This window comes from Sus scrofa, chromosome 14 (assembly GCF_054392235.1).
Source record: "Sus scrofa isolate SSC_HxYL_T2T_F1_AM1 chromosome 14, Sscrofa_HxYL_maternal_Yorkshire_Landrace_v2.0, whole genome shotgun sequence".
In the NCBI taxonomy this organism is placed as follows: Eukaryota; Metazoa; Chordata; class Mammalia; order Artiodactyla; family Suidae; genus Sus; species Sus scrofa.
This window is the reverse complement of record NC_139396.1, coordinates 111,016,138-111,031,064: the sequence shown is the minus strand read 5'-3', so window position 1 is coordinate 111,031,064 and position 14,927 is coordinate 111,016,138. Positions and strand designations below refer to the sequence as shown.

At 37.3% G+C, this 14,927-nt stretch overlaps 1 protein-coding gene across 14 annotated transcripts in view; it reads left to right on the top strand.

The window, feature by feature from the left end:
• PTPN20 (protein tyrosine phosphatase non-receptor type 20) overlaps positions 1-14,927 on the top strand; it is a 113,676-nt gene that overhangs the window by 4,336 nt on the left and 94,413 nt on the right. For 7 of the 14 annotated variants that reach the window (XR_014827771.1, XM_084996798.1, XM_084996806.1 and 4 more), the window contains exons 2-5: positions 3,793-3,927; positions 5,201-5,428; positions 6,954-7,105; positions 14,694-14,815. Coding sequence is in view for 6 of the 14 variants with exons in the window: in XM_084996798.1 (XP_084852924.1) it covers positions 7,072-7,105; positions 14,694-14,815 (156 nt within the window). In the remaining 8 variants the exon portion in view is untranslated. Of the gene's footprint in view, positions 1-3,792; positions 3,928-5,200; positions 5,429-6,953; positions 7,106-7,876; positions 7,965-14,693; positions 14,816-14,927 lie in introns of all 14 variants that reach the window. The other 7 variants (XR_014827772.1, XM_084996801.1, XM_084996807.1 and 4 more) reach the window with 2 other exon arrangements.

The window sequence follows — 14,927 nt, the reverse complement described above, 5'->3', positions numbered from 1 at the left end:
AAAATCACTGTTCAGTTAGGTTTTTTTTTTTTTTTTTTTTTGGTCTTTTTTTCCTCTCTTTTTAGGGCCGCACCTGCAGCGTATGGAGGTTCCCAGGCTAGGGGTCAATCGGAGCTGTAGCTGCTGGCCTGTGCCACAGCCACAGCAATGCCAGATCCTAGTCACATCTGCCACCCACACCCCAGCCCACAGCAATGCTGGATCTTCACCCCACTGAACAAGGCCAGGGATCGAACCCGCCACCTCCTTGTTCCTAGTCGGATTCGTTTCTGTTGCACCATGACGGAAACTCCCCAGTTAGCTTTTTAAAAAAATACTGGAGTTCCCATCGTAGCGCAGTGGTTAACGAATCCGACTAGGAACCATGAGGTTGCGGGTTCGATCCCTGCCTTTGCTCAGTGGGTTAACGATCCGGCGTTGCCGTGAGCTGTGGTGTAGCTTGCAGACGCGGCTCGGATCCCGCGTTGCTGTGGCTCTGGCATAGGCCAATGGCTACAGCTCCAATTCGACCCCTAGCCTGGGAACCTCCATATGCTGCGGAAGCGGCCCAAGAAATAGCAACAACAACAACAACAACAAAATAAATAAATAAATAAATAAATAAATACTGATGCTCTGGACTCACCCTAGGGATTTTGATTCAGTTGGCTTGGACAAGTTCTAGACATTTGGTATTGGTATTTTTAAAAGCTTCTTAGGTCATTAACCTGCAGACAGTTTTGAGAATCACTGGTTAATAAGCTAGATTCCCCTCCATAGTTTAGTTACTCCTAGATTTAAAATAGACATAGCTTCAGACATCATCTTATCAGGAGAGTGAACATGTTAGTATTTCTAAACTTCCCCGGTGCAAATGTTCAGTTTAATACTCAAGTAACAGGGGTGTTCCCACTGTCTCACAGTGGAAATGAATCCGACTAGGAACCATGAGGTTGCAGGTTTGATCCCTGGTCTTGCTCAGTGGGTTAAGGATCTGGTGTTGCCATGAGCTGTGGTATATAGGTCACAGATGCAGCTTGGAACCTGTGTGGCTGTGGCTATGGCCGGCAGGTCTAGACCCCTAGCCTGGGAACCTCCATATGCTGCGGGTGTGGCCCTAAAAAGCAAAAAAACCCACAAAAAACAAACTCAGGTAACAAGGAAAGGTATGAATTGATGATTGAGTTAACATTTATCACTGAGCAATGGAGATTTCATCAGGTTTTCCCTGGGGAGGACAATTAACATTTACTGAGAACTTTATGTGTAATCTCAATCTTACAACAACTCTGAGAGGTGTGTATTATTCCCGTGTTGTAGATGAGAATTTGGGGGCTAAGGGAGGTTAAGTAACTTGCCCAAGATTTACACCCAGATACATACAGCTCCAAAGTCTAGGTTCCATTTCCTCAGTGGTTCTCAACCTTGACTGCACAAGTGGATCACCTGAGAAACTAATGATCAGCCCTTGGATGCCATTCTCAGGGATTCTGACTGTATTTATTTGATATAGCCTAGAATTGGGATTTTGCAATGCTCTCCAGTTAATTCTAATGTACAGCTGAAATTGGTATTCTCTGCATTACACCATGCAGCCTTCTGGTGCTTTAAATTCATTTTCCTTTACACTAGTACTTTGTCCCTCTCTAGAGTGCTATGGCTGGGTTTCTTGCCTCCATACTTCACTTGTCTTAGTGTCCTTTTTGTCCCATCCTCCTCTTAATAAATGTGTATTGAGTGCCTAGTTTGTGTCATTTTTCATGGTGCTGAGATGACTAAAATGGTGACAAGAAAGACCAAGTCACCAGCCTCATGGTACTTATATCAAGGTAGATACCTCTGTTTCATTTATCTATTTGTCTATTCTTTTGCCAGCACCATGCTGTCTTGCTTACTGTAGCTCTGTAGTAAATCTTGAAATCTGTAGTATTGGTGTTGCAACTTTATCCTTCTCCAGTGTTACGTTGAATGATGCTGAATCCTTTGCCTTTCCATATATACTTTAGAATGAGTTGTTGATAACCACAGAATAATTTGCTAAAATTTTGATTGAGATCATATTGACTATAAATGATATTGGAGATAATTGAGATCTTAACATTGATTCTTTCTACCTGTGACCATGGGATATTTCTCCTTTTATTTAGATCTTTGCTTTTTTTCATCACCTTTGTAGAGTTCCTCATATAGCTCCTGTACATATTTTGTTAGATTTATACATGTGTATTTTATTTTGGGGGATCTAATGTAATGTTATTTATTTACAATTCCAGCTGTTTTTTATTTAGAATTGCAGGTGTTCGTTACTGGTATACTGCAAAGAAATTGACATTTGTATATTAACTTTGTGCCTTGCAGCCTTCTGTAATTGTTTATTAAATCGGGAGTTCTTTGTTGTTATTGTTGATTCTTTGGGATTTTCTTCAGAGACAGTTGTACCATCTGAGAAGAAAGACAGTTTTATTTCTTCCTTCCCAATCTGTATATCTTTTATTTCTTATGTCTTCCTGCATTAGCTAGGACTTCTCATGTGAACCCGAGTAGGAGTGTTGAAAGAGAACATCCTTGCCTTGTTTCCCATCTTAGAGAAAAATATCTGTTTCTCACCATTTCGCTACCTATAAATTTTTTGGTAGATGTTCTTTATCAGGTTGAAGTTATACCCCCCCCCCCAGCGCTAGTTTTCTGAGTTTTTTTTTTTAATCATGAATGGAATTTGGATTTTGTCAAATGTTGCATATGTTGATATGATTTGCTTTGTTATTTATGTTGAAAGCCAGACATGGCATATTGCATAATAGGAAGTAAGAAACTTAGGCTTTCAGAGTGAGGTTTTATGATAATTTGACAAGAAGCTGGGCTCTGTTTATGTTTTCTAAAGCTGTAGTTGCCAGATGGTATAGTTTATTTTAGTTTCCTTGCATTCCCCCCATCTTCTAATGTCTTTGGGTTTCCCTAAGAATGCCTTCTTAAATAGAATTTGTAACTTGCAACTTTTTTGCTTATAGTCCACTGTTAAAATACCGAAGCCCAATGACATGGTAGGGTTTTGAGGACAAGAAGAATTATATAACCTTATGATTAAATCTCATGTTTTATGGTAGACTCAGTCCTGAGTCTTGGGATATGACATTTAGAAGTGTTTCTTATTCTCTCTCTCTTTTTTTAACCCTTTCATGAGACAGGATGGTTAGAATTGATCAGTTGCCCTTTCTCCAGGTCAGATAAGGCTCTAGTCAAGTGCCTTTCCTTGGAGGGCAGGCCTTTATTATGGAGAGTGCTCTAGGAGCATTTCAGAATGGTAACTTTTCCTCTCCCCTTGTCTGAAACACAAGAGTATTTTCCCCCTCCTACCCATGAGAACATAGTGCAGCATGGCAAGGCCCCATGGACTGGGAACGATCATAAGCAGATGGTAAGGAACAGTGAAAGACAGGGAGAACATGAACAGATAAAGTAGTGGTAGTAGAAATGTGAACAACCTTTATTACTTCAGTGGCTTGAGAAGAACACAGAATGCAGTGCTTTTATACAAATAGGATTGTAAGGACCCATGAGGGGTGATAGTTCTTTCTCATTTCTATGATTGAAGGGTAAGGACTTTTTTTAAATGTTTAAACTTTCATTGATAACTCAATTTTGTTTTTACATAATTAACTGTTTTATTCTAATTTAAGTAGATTATCTCTTGAAGCTTTTTAAACATCAGCCCTATTGAAGTATAATTATATATAGATATCTTAGTCTCATGAATCAAGATAATTTCATTTCTTCCTTCCCAGTCTGAATACCTTTCTTATTCTTATTGCATAGGCTGGAGCTGCCAGTGGCTCTTGAGGTGGCCCTTCAGCACTTCATTCCTCCCTGCTTCACAACCCCAAAGCCTCACACACACATTCTACAGAGAATGAGTTATAAACCTCTGACCAAAGATGAAATTTCCTAATGGTAACTTTATTTTTTATATGAATATTGCTTATCTTTATAATCAGAAAAAGCAACATTATTCCTTAAAAAAACCCAACCCAACTAAAAACAATTATTAAAAGGTATAAGGCATGTTAGCTAATTAATAATAGTCCAGGAAGTTTGGGCATTTTGGTCACAGGAAGTATAGATGTCACAGGAGGAAACTCTTATCCCTGAGGTGACTTCAGGAGGGGCAGCAAGATTACTTAATATTGAGCACTTGGAGTTTCTTTCATTTTCTCCTCTCTAGGCGAGTATGGGTTTCCAAGAGTGGGGTGTGAAAGAATTTTCCAGATGAATTAGAAGCAGTTTCAGCCCGTTAGGTTGGGATTGTCAAGGCAAGGTGCATCTTGCATCTAACATAAAGTCAATATGAAGAAATAGCTTTTTACTAACATCTGCCTTAGTTTTGAGAGAGTTTAAGTTAAAATGAAAATGGCACCTCAACTGGGAATTCGAGAATATGTATAGCATTCATTGGCTCTTCTATGTCACTCTAGCTCCTGAAGAAAAATATCCTGCTTTTTTTTTTGGCCTGGGCAAACTAAATACTTGTGTTTTTTCTTCTTATGGTAACGTAAGACCACTTCGTGCCATGTTGGGGCTTTTTCCCCCCATATCCTCAGTGCTAAAAACGAAGTCGTAATTCTTTTAGGTTTCCCTCTTCTCAGGCTTAATTCCTTGATTTTCTATACTATAGCACCTTCTCCAGGAGTTGGAGGGAAATCTTTAATTTAGAGGTCTGATTTCTGAGTTCTTTGAATTATGCAGATTGCCTGGTGAGGCATACACATTTTTCACAGAATTAGCTAATTAATCTATCAAGCACTTCTTCAGTGTCTAAAATGTTTTAGTCACTGAAGATACAAAAATGGAAAATTTATAGTTCCTGACCCAAATGCCTATAGTCCAACCTGGGGGAAATATGTCTAAGAAATCATTATTGAAAACAGAAATATAGTGGAAGCACTGATATGAGTTTACTTAGCCAAACCATGGGCAAATGCATAATACAGTAGAAGCTTTCAACTGTATTTCCTGAAAGGTTTTCTTTTGCTTCATAAGAAACCGAAGATTCTGTTTTTAGTATATAATTTATATAGACTGCTAAGGCATCAGTACACATTTGTTGATGATGAAGTGTATAGTCTTATACTATTACAGATTTACTGCAGTAGCTGTAACTCAAAAATTAAGTGTCAGTCATATTAATGTTGATATTCTTTTGTCTATTTCTTCTATAATATGCTAGATCAAATGTAAAAGAACAGAAATTTATCCAGTTTGGTTCTTGTGTTTCTATACCTCAAACTCACTGCACTAACGGACACCAGAAATGGGCATGCATTTCTGATCAAAGCTGCTTGCTCTTGAAGCACTGCTGACTTTCATGGAAGATTTGAAATTGGTGACTTGGTATGGATTAATATGGATTTTAGTCTACTTATCTGTGTGCCAGAGACATGTTACTGATGTGCAGGTATGTGCGTGTGCGTTTATATAAATAGGATAAGTTGTTTGGGTGCCATTCACATGTCTGTTTGGTAGAATGCAGTGGGTAGCACATTTAAACATTGGTATTTAAGTAGTAAGAATATGTTCAGTTATCAAGGAGCATCTTGATTATCTGATATTTCTGAAGGAAATTCATTATAACTGTCTTTAAGATGATATCACATAAAATATATTCAGTCATGTATTTGGATGGTGGAAGCTTGGGCATAATTCTTGGTGGTTTTCATTTAACAATGAGGTCTTTAACTTTTCAGCGTTATTTTTGGGGAGGCCCATCACTTAAGTCCATTACCTTAGTACTAGTCACAAGGCCACTCCTGTCCTTTAAAAAAAAAAAAAAAAAAAAACAGATTCTTCCCCCCTCTTTGTCAGCTTTTAATTTTCAAAAAATTAAAAATGTGACTCATTAAATTTTGAAATGAAACCATGTTAAGGATTTTATTCAATTTATTTATTAATGAAGCAACCGGGAAAGTGGCAAAGGTAGTTCAGAGAACATTTTGAAGATCTAGGTTTTTATACACATCTCTTTTTTTCCTGTCTTTTTAGGGCCGCACCCATGGCATATGGAGGTTTCCAGGCCAGGGGTCTAATCAGAGCTGTAGCCGCTGGCCTATGCCACAGTCACAGCAACGCCAAATCAAAGCCACATCTGTGACCTACACCACAGTTCATGGCAATGCCGGATCCTTAACCCACTGAGCGAGGCCAGGGATCGAACTTGCAGCCTCATGGCTCCTAGTCGGATTCATTTCCGCTGCGCCACAACGGGAACTCTTTTTTTATACACACTTTTAATGAATGTTAGAGTAAGAATGCTAGGTTAGATTTTAAAAGACTGGTTAATGTTTTACAGCAATAAATTATAAGCTTTTGTGTTGTCTTTCAGACAGAAATTATTTGTATCCTTACTGAATGAAAATCTATAGGTTAAAGTGTAATTTCACTAAGTCTAGGACTTTTAATCAACAAAAACAGTGAGTTGTACAAGGTACAACTTCTTTACATCCTTGGAAGGGCCGTTTAACATCAAAAGGACATACCACCTATGTTTTTGCTGTACCTCCATGTTCTAAAGTTTTAAAATATGTTAAAAAACATCAGCTTTTAGATTCAGATTATAGTAATCTCATTTCTTTTGAGGTAACTAATGGGAATGTCACCAGATAAATAAAAACATCTAGATTTTAACCAGTGGCAACAATGTAACATCATGTAGAGGCCTATTATGGCAAAGATTAGGAGAGAAAAAAATGTTTATCCTGAGTGAGGACTTTTTATAGACTGAACATGACCTCCTTGAAGACAGGCTCTAAAGTTAATTCTTATCCTTCAATATCAAATCCTCAGCACCTAATTCAGAATAAGTGTGGCATTAAATGAAATACCTTGCTGAGTGACAGTGACTAAACATATGAGTAATAATATGTCAAAACTGTGAAAACTCAAGTTGTCTAATAGAAATTCCTTCTCTTTGTGTGTTTGATCAGGTGAACAGCAACTGTGTACTGGCAGAGAATACTAATTAGACCTCCTGCCTGACTCTCAGAACACAAGGCTCAGTACTGCAGAAACCTTTTACCCATCTCTTCCGGGCATGGGGACAACATGTCTTCACCCAGGAAGGATCTAGCAGAGTCTGGTAAGTTCTTATGCACTGTGCACTGTGATGCTGTGGGGAGCAGGAGGAGCCAGAACAGTGCTTTTCAGACTGTAAATATGCTTTGAGCCAGCTGTGTATTTGTTAACCTGTTCATTCTGATTCACTGGGTATGGGGGTTGGAGGGGAGGTGAGATTCTGCATCTCTAACAAGCTGTCATGCTTAGAGAAGCAAGGATTAGACTCTTATGTTTTATTTTACTTGCATCAAATTACTTCTTTTCTGATTGTAGATGTAATACATATTTATTGAAGAAATACTTATGTACTTTGGAAAGTACGTAAAAGCACAAAAACACAAGAAGGATTTTGGTGCATAATACTAATGCAGTGTTTTAATTAGATGCTGACTGTTTCCCAGATGACCCATGTTGTCATTGTTGTGCCTGACACATTAGTAGCTTGCTATCAGTTTTCAGTATTTCCCTTCCATGTTACTCTCAGCTCTTTGTTCCTCTTCTACCCTGCCTCCTTAGAATCAATTTGCTCCCTGTCCTTAGAAGTTTAAGTCAGAGCTCTACATAGGGCATTTCCTGCCAGGCTGCTTCTCTAGCCTTGCAGGTCTGACTCCAGAAGTACTTCTGGTCCTTTTTACACTCTAAAAGGCCTGGAGGCAGCTTTCTTTCTCATTGTGATATTTCTTATCCATAGTGTGTATATCGTGTCCAGTTTTTTTTTTTTCTTCAATTATAGGTACTATTATTGACATGTTAATATTTAGATTTTATTCTTTGGTTGAATTCTTTTTTTTAGGAGAAGTTTTCCAGATTGGGATCCTTGAGCTAATCATTCTGAATTTTGTATTACTCTACTACCTGTTGCCATATTATTTTTAGAAGAGGTTAGTCACATAATGTTATACCAGTTATAGTGTAATCTCATCATACTTAGTGCTCTCAGAGCTAAAAGTTCATAATTTAGTTGTTATGAAATGATACCTTGAACTTCTAAGCTTATGTGCATCTATCAATAAGCAGGTGGGGTATTTAAAGGAGTCACTGGGAAGTACTACTGGTACTATGCCTTATATGGGTAAAATGACAGGCTGCATAGCTCACAAATGGAGAATTAACATACAGCAGGTAGTTAAATAATATACACATCTTTCATAGTAATTATGTCCTTAGCTCCTAGTTCTGTACTGTATTTAGAGTCATAATGACTGGCCATTGGTCAAGGAACAGAGGAATACATAGGATATCACATAAGGGGCTGCTAGTATGCCTCAGTTGATACAGCATTACTCACCATTAAAAAGCATCCCTTAGGCAATCTAGACTCACTCAACTCCCATATAATCTCTATCACCTGACCCTTCAGGAACATTGAAGATTGCATTCTGTGTTCTTCCTGAGTCACTGAAGTTATAAAGATTACCACCTTTCTACTACTACTGCTTTATCTGTTCACCTTCTCCCTTTCTTTCACTGTTACTTACTGTCTGCTTATAACTATACCGGGTCCATGGAGTACTGCCATGCTGCTAAGACTTTGAGGGTGTGCTCCCCAAACAGCCTCTGTGGAACAGAGCCTCTGTGGAACAGGCTTGCTCCAGCACCTGATCCAAGGAGAAAGCCTGGACATTAGAGGAGTTCATAAGAATGTGAGGCTCAAATAAACTTTTTTAGGGGTGTGATCTCAGACTGGATTAAAAAGGATACTCCTTGCCTTATCCCAAGATTAGAGTATCTAAAAATGCATGAGTAGGAAGGGAGAAGGGGGTGTTTTATGCAGCTCAGTGCTTTTAAACTCTCACATCTGTCCCCGAGCCACACATGAGCACACATAAAAATGACTTTCTTTTTCATTTTTTATGGACCCCATTAATTTATGACCTTATTCGCTTTGTATGATTTCTGCTCTTCTAGATTTCCACTTCATATTTCATTCCTTGAACTAATGTTAGCACCCCCTCTCCAATTTTGACCTGTTACTTTCCTTCTTTGATTCTGTTTTGGACTCTTCTTCTGGCCAAGGGATTATCATGATTTTGAGAAAATACCTTGTTCATCCTAGCCTGCTAATCTAGAGTCCATGATGGAAGGGTACACCCTCACTACTGTTAACAGAAAAGCTTTCCCCATTTCCCAACATCTTGCATTTTGTTCAAACCTGAGAAAAGTATTGCTAGGGAAACATATAATAAGAGGGATCACACAATGACAATTGTAAACAAAATTTATTATTCCATAGACGTACACTGCATGTTCTAGCCTGGACACTGTATTTAAGGTTGGAAATAGGGAAGTGTTAGCAGAAGTGAAAAAATGCAGGAGAGGAAGATATTGCTATGTTGGAGCCACAGAAGTGAAGTGCTCTTCTTGTCACATCATCTCAGGAGTCACTTGGCCTTAATGAGATAAATTTTTCTTGAAAAGTGTAAATGAAGAGGTGAATTTTGGAAACTCAAACAGTAGTAACCAACTTAATAAATGCTCATCCCGTGTCAAGTGCTGTGCTGAGCACTTAGATCTTGTTTAATCCCTGTGACAGCCTTGTGACATAGGTACTATTAGTATTTCTATTCTGTAGATGAGGACACTAAGGCATAGAGAGGGTAGGGAATTTGACCTAGATCATACCAAAGCTGACACAATAAGGAGGCCATCTACAAACCAAGGAAAAACGCCTTGGGAGAAACCAAACCTGCTGGCACCTCGATTTTGGACTTTCAACCTCCAGAACTGAGGAAAGAACTGTGAAGAAACTGTAAGAAACAATAAATTTCTATTGTTTAAGGCACCAGTTGTGGTATTTGGTTATGACAGCCCTAGCAGAATGATGCAGTAGTATTTACCTCCTAAAATGAGGTGAGAAGTATTTCCTTCTCTTTAATTTTTTGAAAGTTAGTATATAATTGATATTTTTTCTTAAATGTTTTGGATTTGCTAGTGAAGCTGTTTGGGCCTGGTGTTTATGTGAGAATTTTAAATCATGAATTCAATTTCTTTACTAGCTCTAGGGCTATTCATATTATGTCTTTCTTCTTGGGTCTGTGGTAGAACGTGTCTTTCAAATTTTTTGTTCATTTCATCTAAGTTGCCAAACTTAAACATAACATTATTCATAATATTCCTTTAATATCCTTTAAATTTCTATTGAAATATTATGAGGTCCTCCCTTTTAGCCCTGAAATTGTTTGTTTCTTCTCTCTTTTATTTCTTGACTTGTCTGTCAAGATAATTACCTATTTTATTGGTTCCATTTTGTTGTTGTTCTCCTTATTTAATTGCTTTCTATTCTTTCTTACCACCATATCCATTATTCTGCTTCTTTGAATTTAATTTTCTCTTCTTTTTCTAATTTCTTAAGATGGAAGTTTAGATGATGGATTTTAGGCTTTTCTATTTTTTCATGGAGGTATCCAGTTCTATATTTCTAAAAAATATTACTTTTGTTCCCTCTTTAAAATTTCAAAATGCTCTTTTATTCACCTTCATGAAGTTTAAGATACTTTCTAGATTGCCTGTGACTTCTTCTTTGACTCCTTGATTAAAAAGAAATTTGTTGTGTAGTTTCCAAATATTTGGAGATTTCCCATATATCTTATTATTGATTTCTAATTTAATTCCATTGTGATTCAAGGATTTTATATGATATATTTCATAATTTATATGATAAAACTGTAATTTAATAGCTTTTAAATATATTGAAAATTGTTTTATGACCTTTGAGAATATTCCATGGACACTTGATTGGGTATTCTGTAATTTTAGGGTGTAGTGTTCTATACTTTTAAGTTAGGACAGTGTGAATTACATAGTGTGTTTCAAGTCTTCCATGTCTTTTTTGTGTGTGTGTCTTTTTGCCATTTCTTGGGCCACTCCCGCGGCATATGTAGGTTCCCATGCTAAAGGTCCAATCAGAGCTGTAGCCACTGGCCTACACCACAGCCACAGCAACGCAGGATCCAAGCCACGTCTGCAACCTAAACCAGACCTCATGGCAACGTGGGATCCTTAACCCTCTGAGCAAGGCCAGGTATCAAACCCACAACCTCATGGTTCCTAGTCAGATTCGTTAACCACTGAGCCACGACGGGAACTCCAAGTCTTCCATGTCTTTGCTGATATTTTTTCTGTCTGTTATGTCAATTGCTGAAAGACAATTTTGTGGATATGTATCTTTCTTCTTTCAATTCTATTGTTTGGGTTTTTTTTTTTTTTTTGACTGTGTTTGTGGTATGTGGAAGTTCTTGGGCCACAGCATTGACCCAAGCTGCAGCAGTAACAGAAATGGATCCTTAATCCACTGAGCCACAAGGGAACTCCTAAGTTTTACTGGTTTTTACTTCATGTAATTTGTAGTTTTGCTATTGGTTGCATACATATTTTGAATTATGTTTCTAACAAATTAACCTCTTTATCTTTATGTGATGTTCCTCCTTATCTTTGGTAGTATTCTTTGTTCTGAAGTCTACTTTTATATTAATCTAGCCATTAAAACTTTATTTTTTTAATTTTTAATTTTTTAAAGTATAGTTGATTTATAGTGTTGTGCCAATTTCTACTGTACAGCATAGTGATCCAGTCACACACATACATAGATTCTTTTTCTCATACTGTATTCCATCATGTTCTATCCTAAAAGAATGGGTATAGTTCCCTGTGCTATACAGTAGGATCTCATTGCTGATCCATTCTAAATGTAATTTTTTATATCTACCAACCCCAAACTCCCAGTCCCTCTCACTCCCTTCCCCCTGCCCCTTGGTAACCACAAGTCTCTTCTCCATGTCTGCGAGTGTTTGTATTTTGTAGATAGGTTCATTTATGCCATATTTTAGAATGCAGATAAAAGTGATGTCATATGGTATTTGTCTTTTTATGACTTCCCTCATTTAGTATGAGAATCTCTAGTTGCATTCATGTTGCTGCAAATGGCATTATTTAATTCTTTTTTATGGATGAGTAGTATTCCATTGTGTATATGTACCATGTCTTCTTAATCCATTCATCTGTCATTGGGCATTTAGGTTGTTTCCATGTCTTGGCTGTTGTGAATAGTGCTACAGTGAACATAGGAGTGCATGTATGTGTTTGAATTATAGTTTTGTCTGGATATATGCCCAGGAGTGGGATTGCTGGATCATATGATAGCTCTGTATTTTGTTTTCTGAGGAACCTCCATACTGTTTTCTATATGGCTGTACCAATTTATTTCCCCACAAACAGTGGAGGAGGGTTCCGTTTTCTCCACACCCTCTTCAGCATTTATTATTTGTTGACTTGCTAATGATGGCCATTCTGACCAGTGTGAGTTGGTACCTCATTGTAGTTTTGATTTGCATTTCTCTAATTGTTAGTGATGTTGAGCATCTTTTCATGTGCCTATTGGCTATCCATATGTCGTTGGAGCAAAGACTATTTACATCTTCTGCCCATTTTCTGATTGGGTTGTTTGTTTTTTGTTGTTGTTGAGTTGTGTGAGTTGTTGGTATATTTTTGAGTTGTTGGTATATGCTCTTCTTGGTTGCATCCTTTGAAACCAGATTTTCTCCCACTCATTCTGTGGGTTGTCTTTTTGTTTTTATTTGTTTGTTTTTTTAATGGTTTCCTATGCTGTGCAAAAACTTTTGAATTTAATTAGGTCCCATTGGTTTATTTTTGCTTTTATTGTTGTTATTCTAGGCAGTGGGTCAAACAAGATGTTGCTGTAATTTATGTCAAAGAGAGTTCTGCCTGTGTTTTCCTCTAGAAGTTTTATAGTGTCTGGCCTTAAGTTTAGGTCTTTAATCCATTTTGAGTTCATTTTAGTATATAGTGTTAGAGAATAATCTAATTTCATTCTTTCACACGTAGCTGTCCAGTTTTCCCAGCACCACTTATTGAAGAGATTATCTTTCCTCCACTGTATGTTCTTGCCCCCTTAGTCATAGATTAGTTGACCATAGCTTCTTGGGTTTATTTCTGGGCTTTCTATCCTGTTCCACTGGTCTGTATTTCTGTTTTTGTGCCAGTATTATACTGTTTTGAGTACTGTAGCTTTGTAGTATAGGCTGAAGTCAGGGAGCCTGATTCCTCTAGTTCTGTTTTTCTTTTTCAATATTGTTTTGGCTATTTGGTGCTTTGTGTTTCCATACAAATTTTAACATATTTTTTTTTACTTCTGTGAAGAATGTCATTGGTAATTTGATAGGAATTGCATTGAATCTGTAGATTGCCTTGGGTAGCATAGCCATTTTGACAATATTGAGTCTTCCATTCCAAGAGCATGGTATATATTTCCATCTGTTTGTGTCATCTTTGATTTCTTTCACCAGTGTCTTAGAGTTTTCAGAGTGTAGGTCTTTTTTTTTTTTTTTTTTTTTTTCTCTTTTTTTTCCTTTTTTTGGACACTCCCACAGCATATGGAGTTCCAGGCCAGGGATCAGATCCTAGCTGCAGTTGTGACCTAAGGTGCAGCTGTAGCAATGCCGGATCCTTAACCCACTGTGCCACGCCGGGGATTGAACCTGCATCGTGGGGCTCCAAAGATGCTGCCGATCCGGTTGTGCCACAGCAGGTACTCCAGGTCTTTTTTCTCTTTATGTAGGTTTATTCCTAGTATTTTATTCTTTTTGGTGAAATGGTGAATGAGATTGTTTCCCTAATTTCTCTTTCTGATCTTACCTTGCTAATGTATAGAGATGCAGTTAATTTCCATGTAATAATTTTGTATCCTGCCATTTTATCAAATTCATTGATGAACTCTTAACAGTTTTCTAGTAGTGTCTTTAGGAGTTTATAGATATAATATCTTATCATCTGCAAACAGTGATAGTTTTACTTCTTCTTTTCCAATTTGGATTCCTTTAATTTCTTTTTCTTCTCTGATAGCCATGTCTAAGACTTCCAAAACTATGTTGAATAATGGTGGTGAAAGTGGACATCCTTGTCTTATTCCTGATCTTTGCTGAAATGCTTTCAGTTTTTCACCATTGAGAATGATGTTTGCTGTGGGTTTGTCATATATGGCTCAATTCCAAGATCAGAGAAAACTATCTCTCTTGGCTTCTATATGAAAGAGTCCATGCAGTGACACTAACAGAATAATTAGTAAAAATCCTTTAATAAAACCAGCAATGAGTTTCCTAGGGATGATTCATGGTATGTTCTTCAGTAAGTCTAAAATAACTTTCTATGTACATTAACGTATTGCTAATTTGTTGTTAACAATATAAGACATGAAAATGAGACTTATAAAACACACTCTTCTTTATCCAAGAAATAGACTGTGAAACACAGAAGAATTGAATTCTGTAGATCCCAATGCATAGGTTTTGAGGTGGTATATATTTAGAATTTACCTGAATAGTACTTTCTTGAATAATATGGAAGTAGGAACAAAGGGGTTGCTCAAAAATCAGCTTTCTGAGGATAATCTTGGAAGAAGGATCATGTTTGCAGTGTTATTTTTTTGAAGCAGGGAGAAAAATGATTAATATAGGAGATAAAGATGAGATTACTCTAAAACAGGAAAAGTAGGCAAAGCTTTCCCCCCATGTAGTTTGGCTTTTCTCACTAAGACTCAACCTTATCTTCGCTGTAGCCCTTTGCATTTGATCAATTCTTTCCTTTTCTTTGTTCAGGAAAAGATCCGAAGGGAGAGGACTCTGATATGAAAAACCCGAATCCCTGTTCGCTTTCATTATGTCATGACGACTTGCCTTCATCAAGTCAGAAAATGGCACCTAGATCAGTGAATTGTGAGGTAAAACTAGAAAAGGGATCTCTGCTAATTGGCTATGGCTGATATTAAAATCACTGACTAAGCTCTCTAAGGAATAGGTGTCTATTTTGTTCTCCTTATCACTGATTTCTTA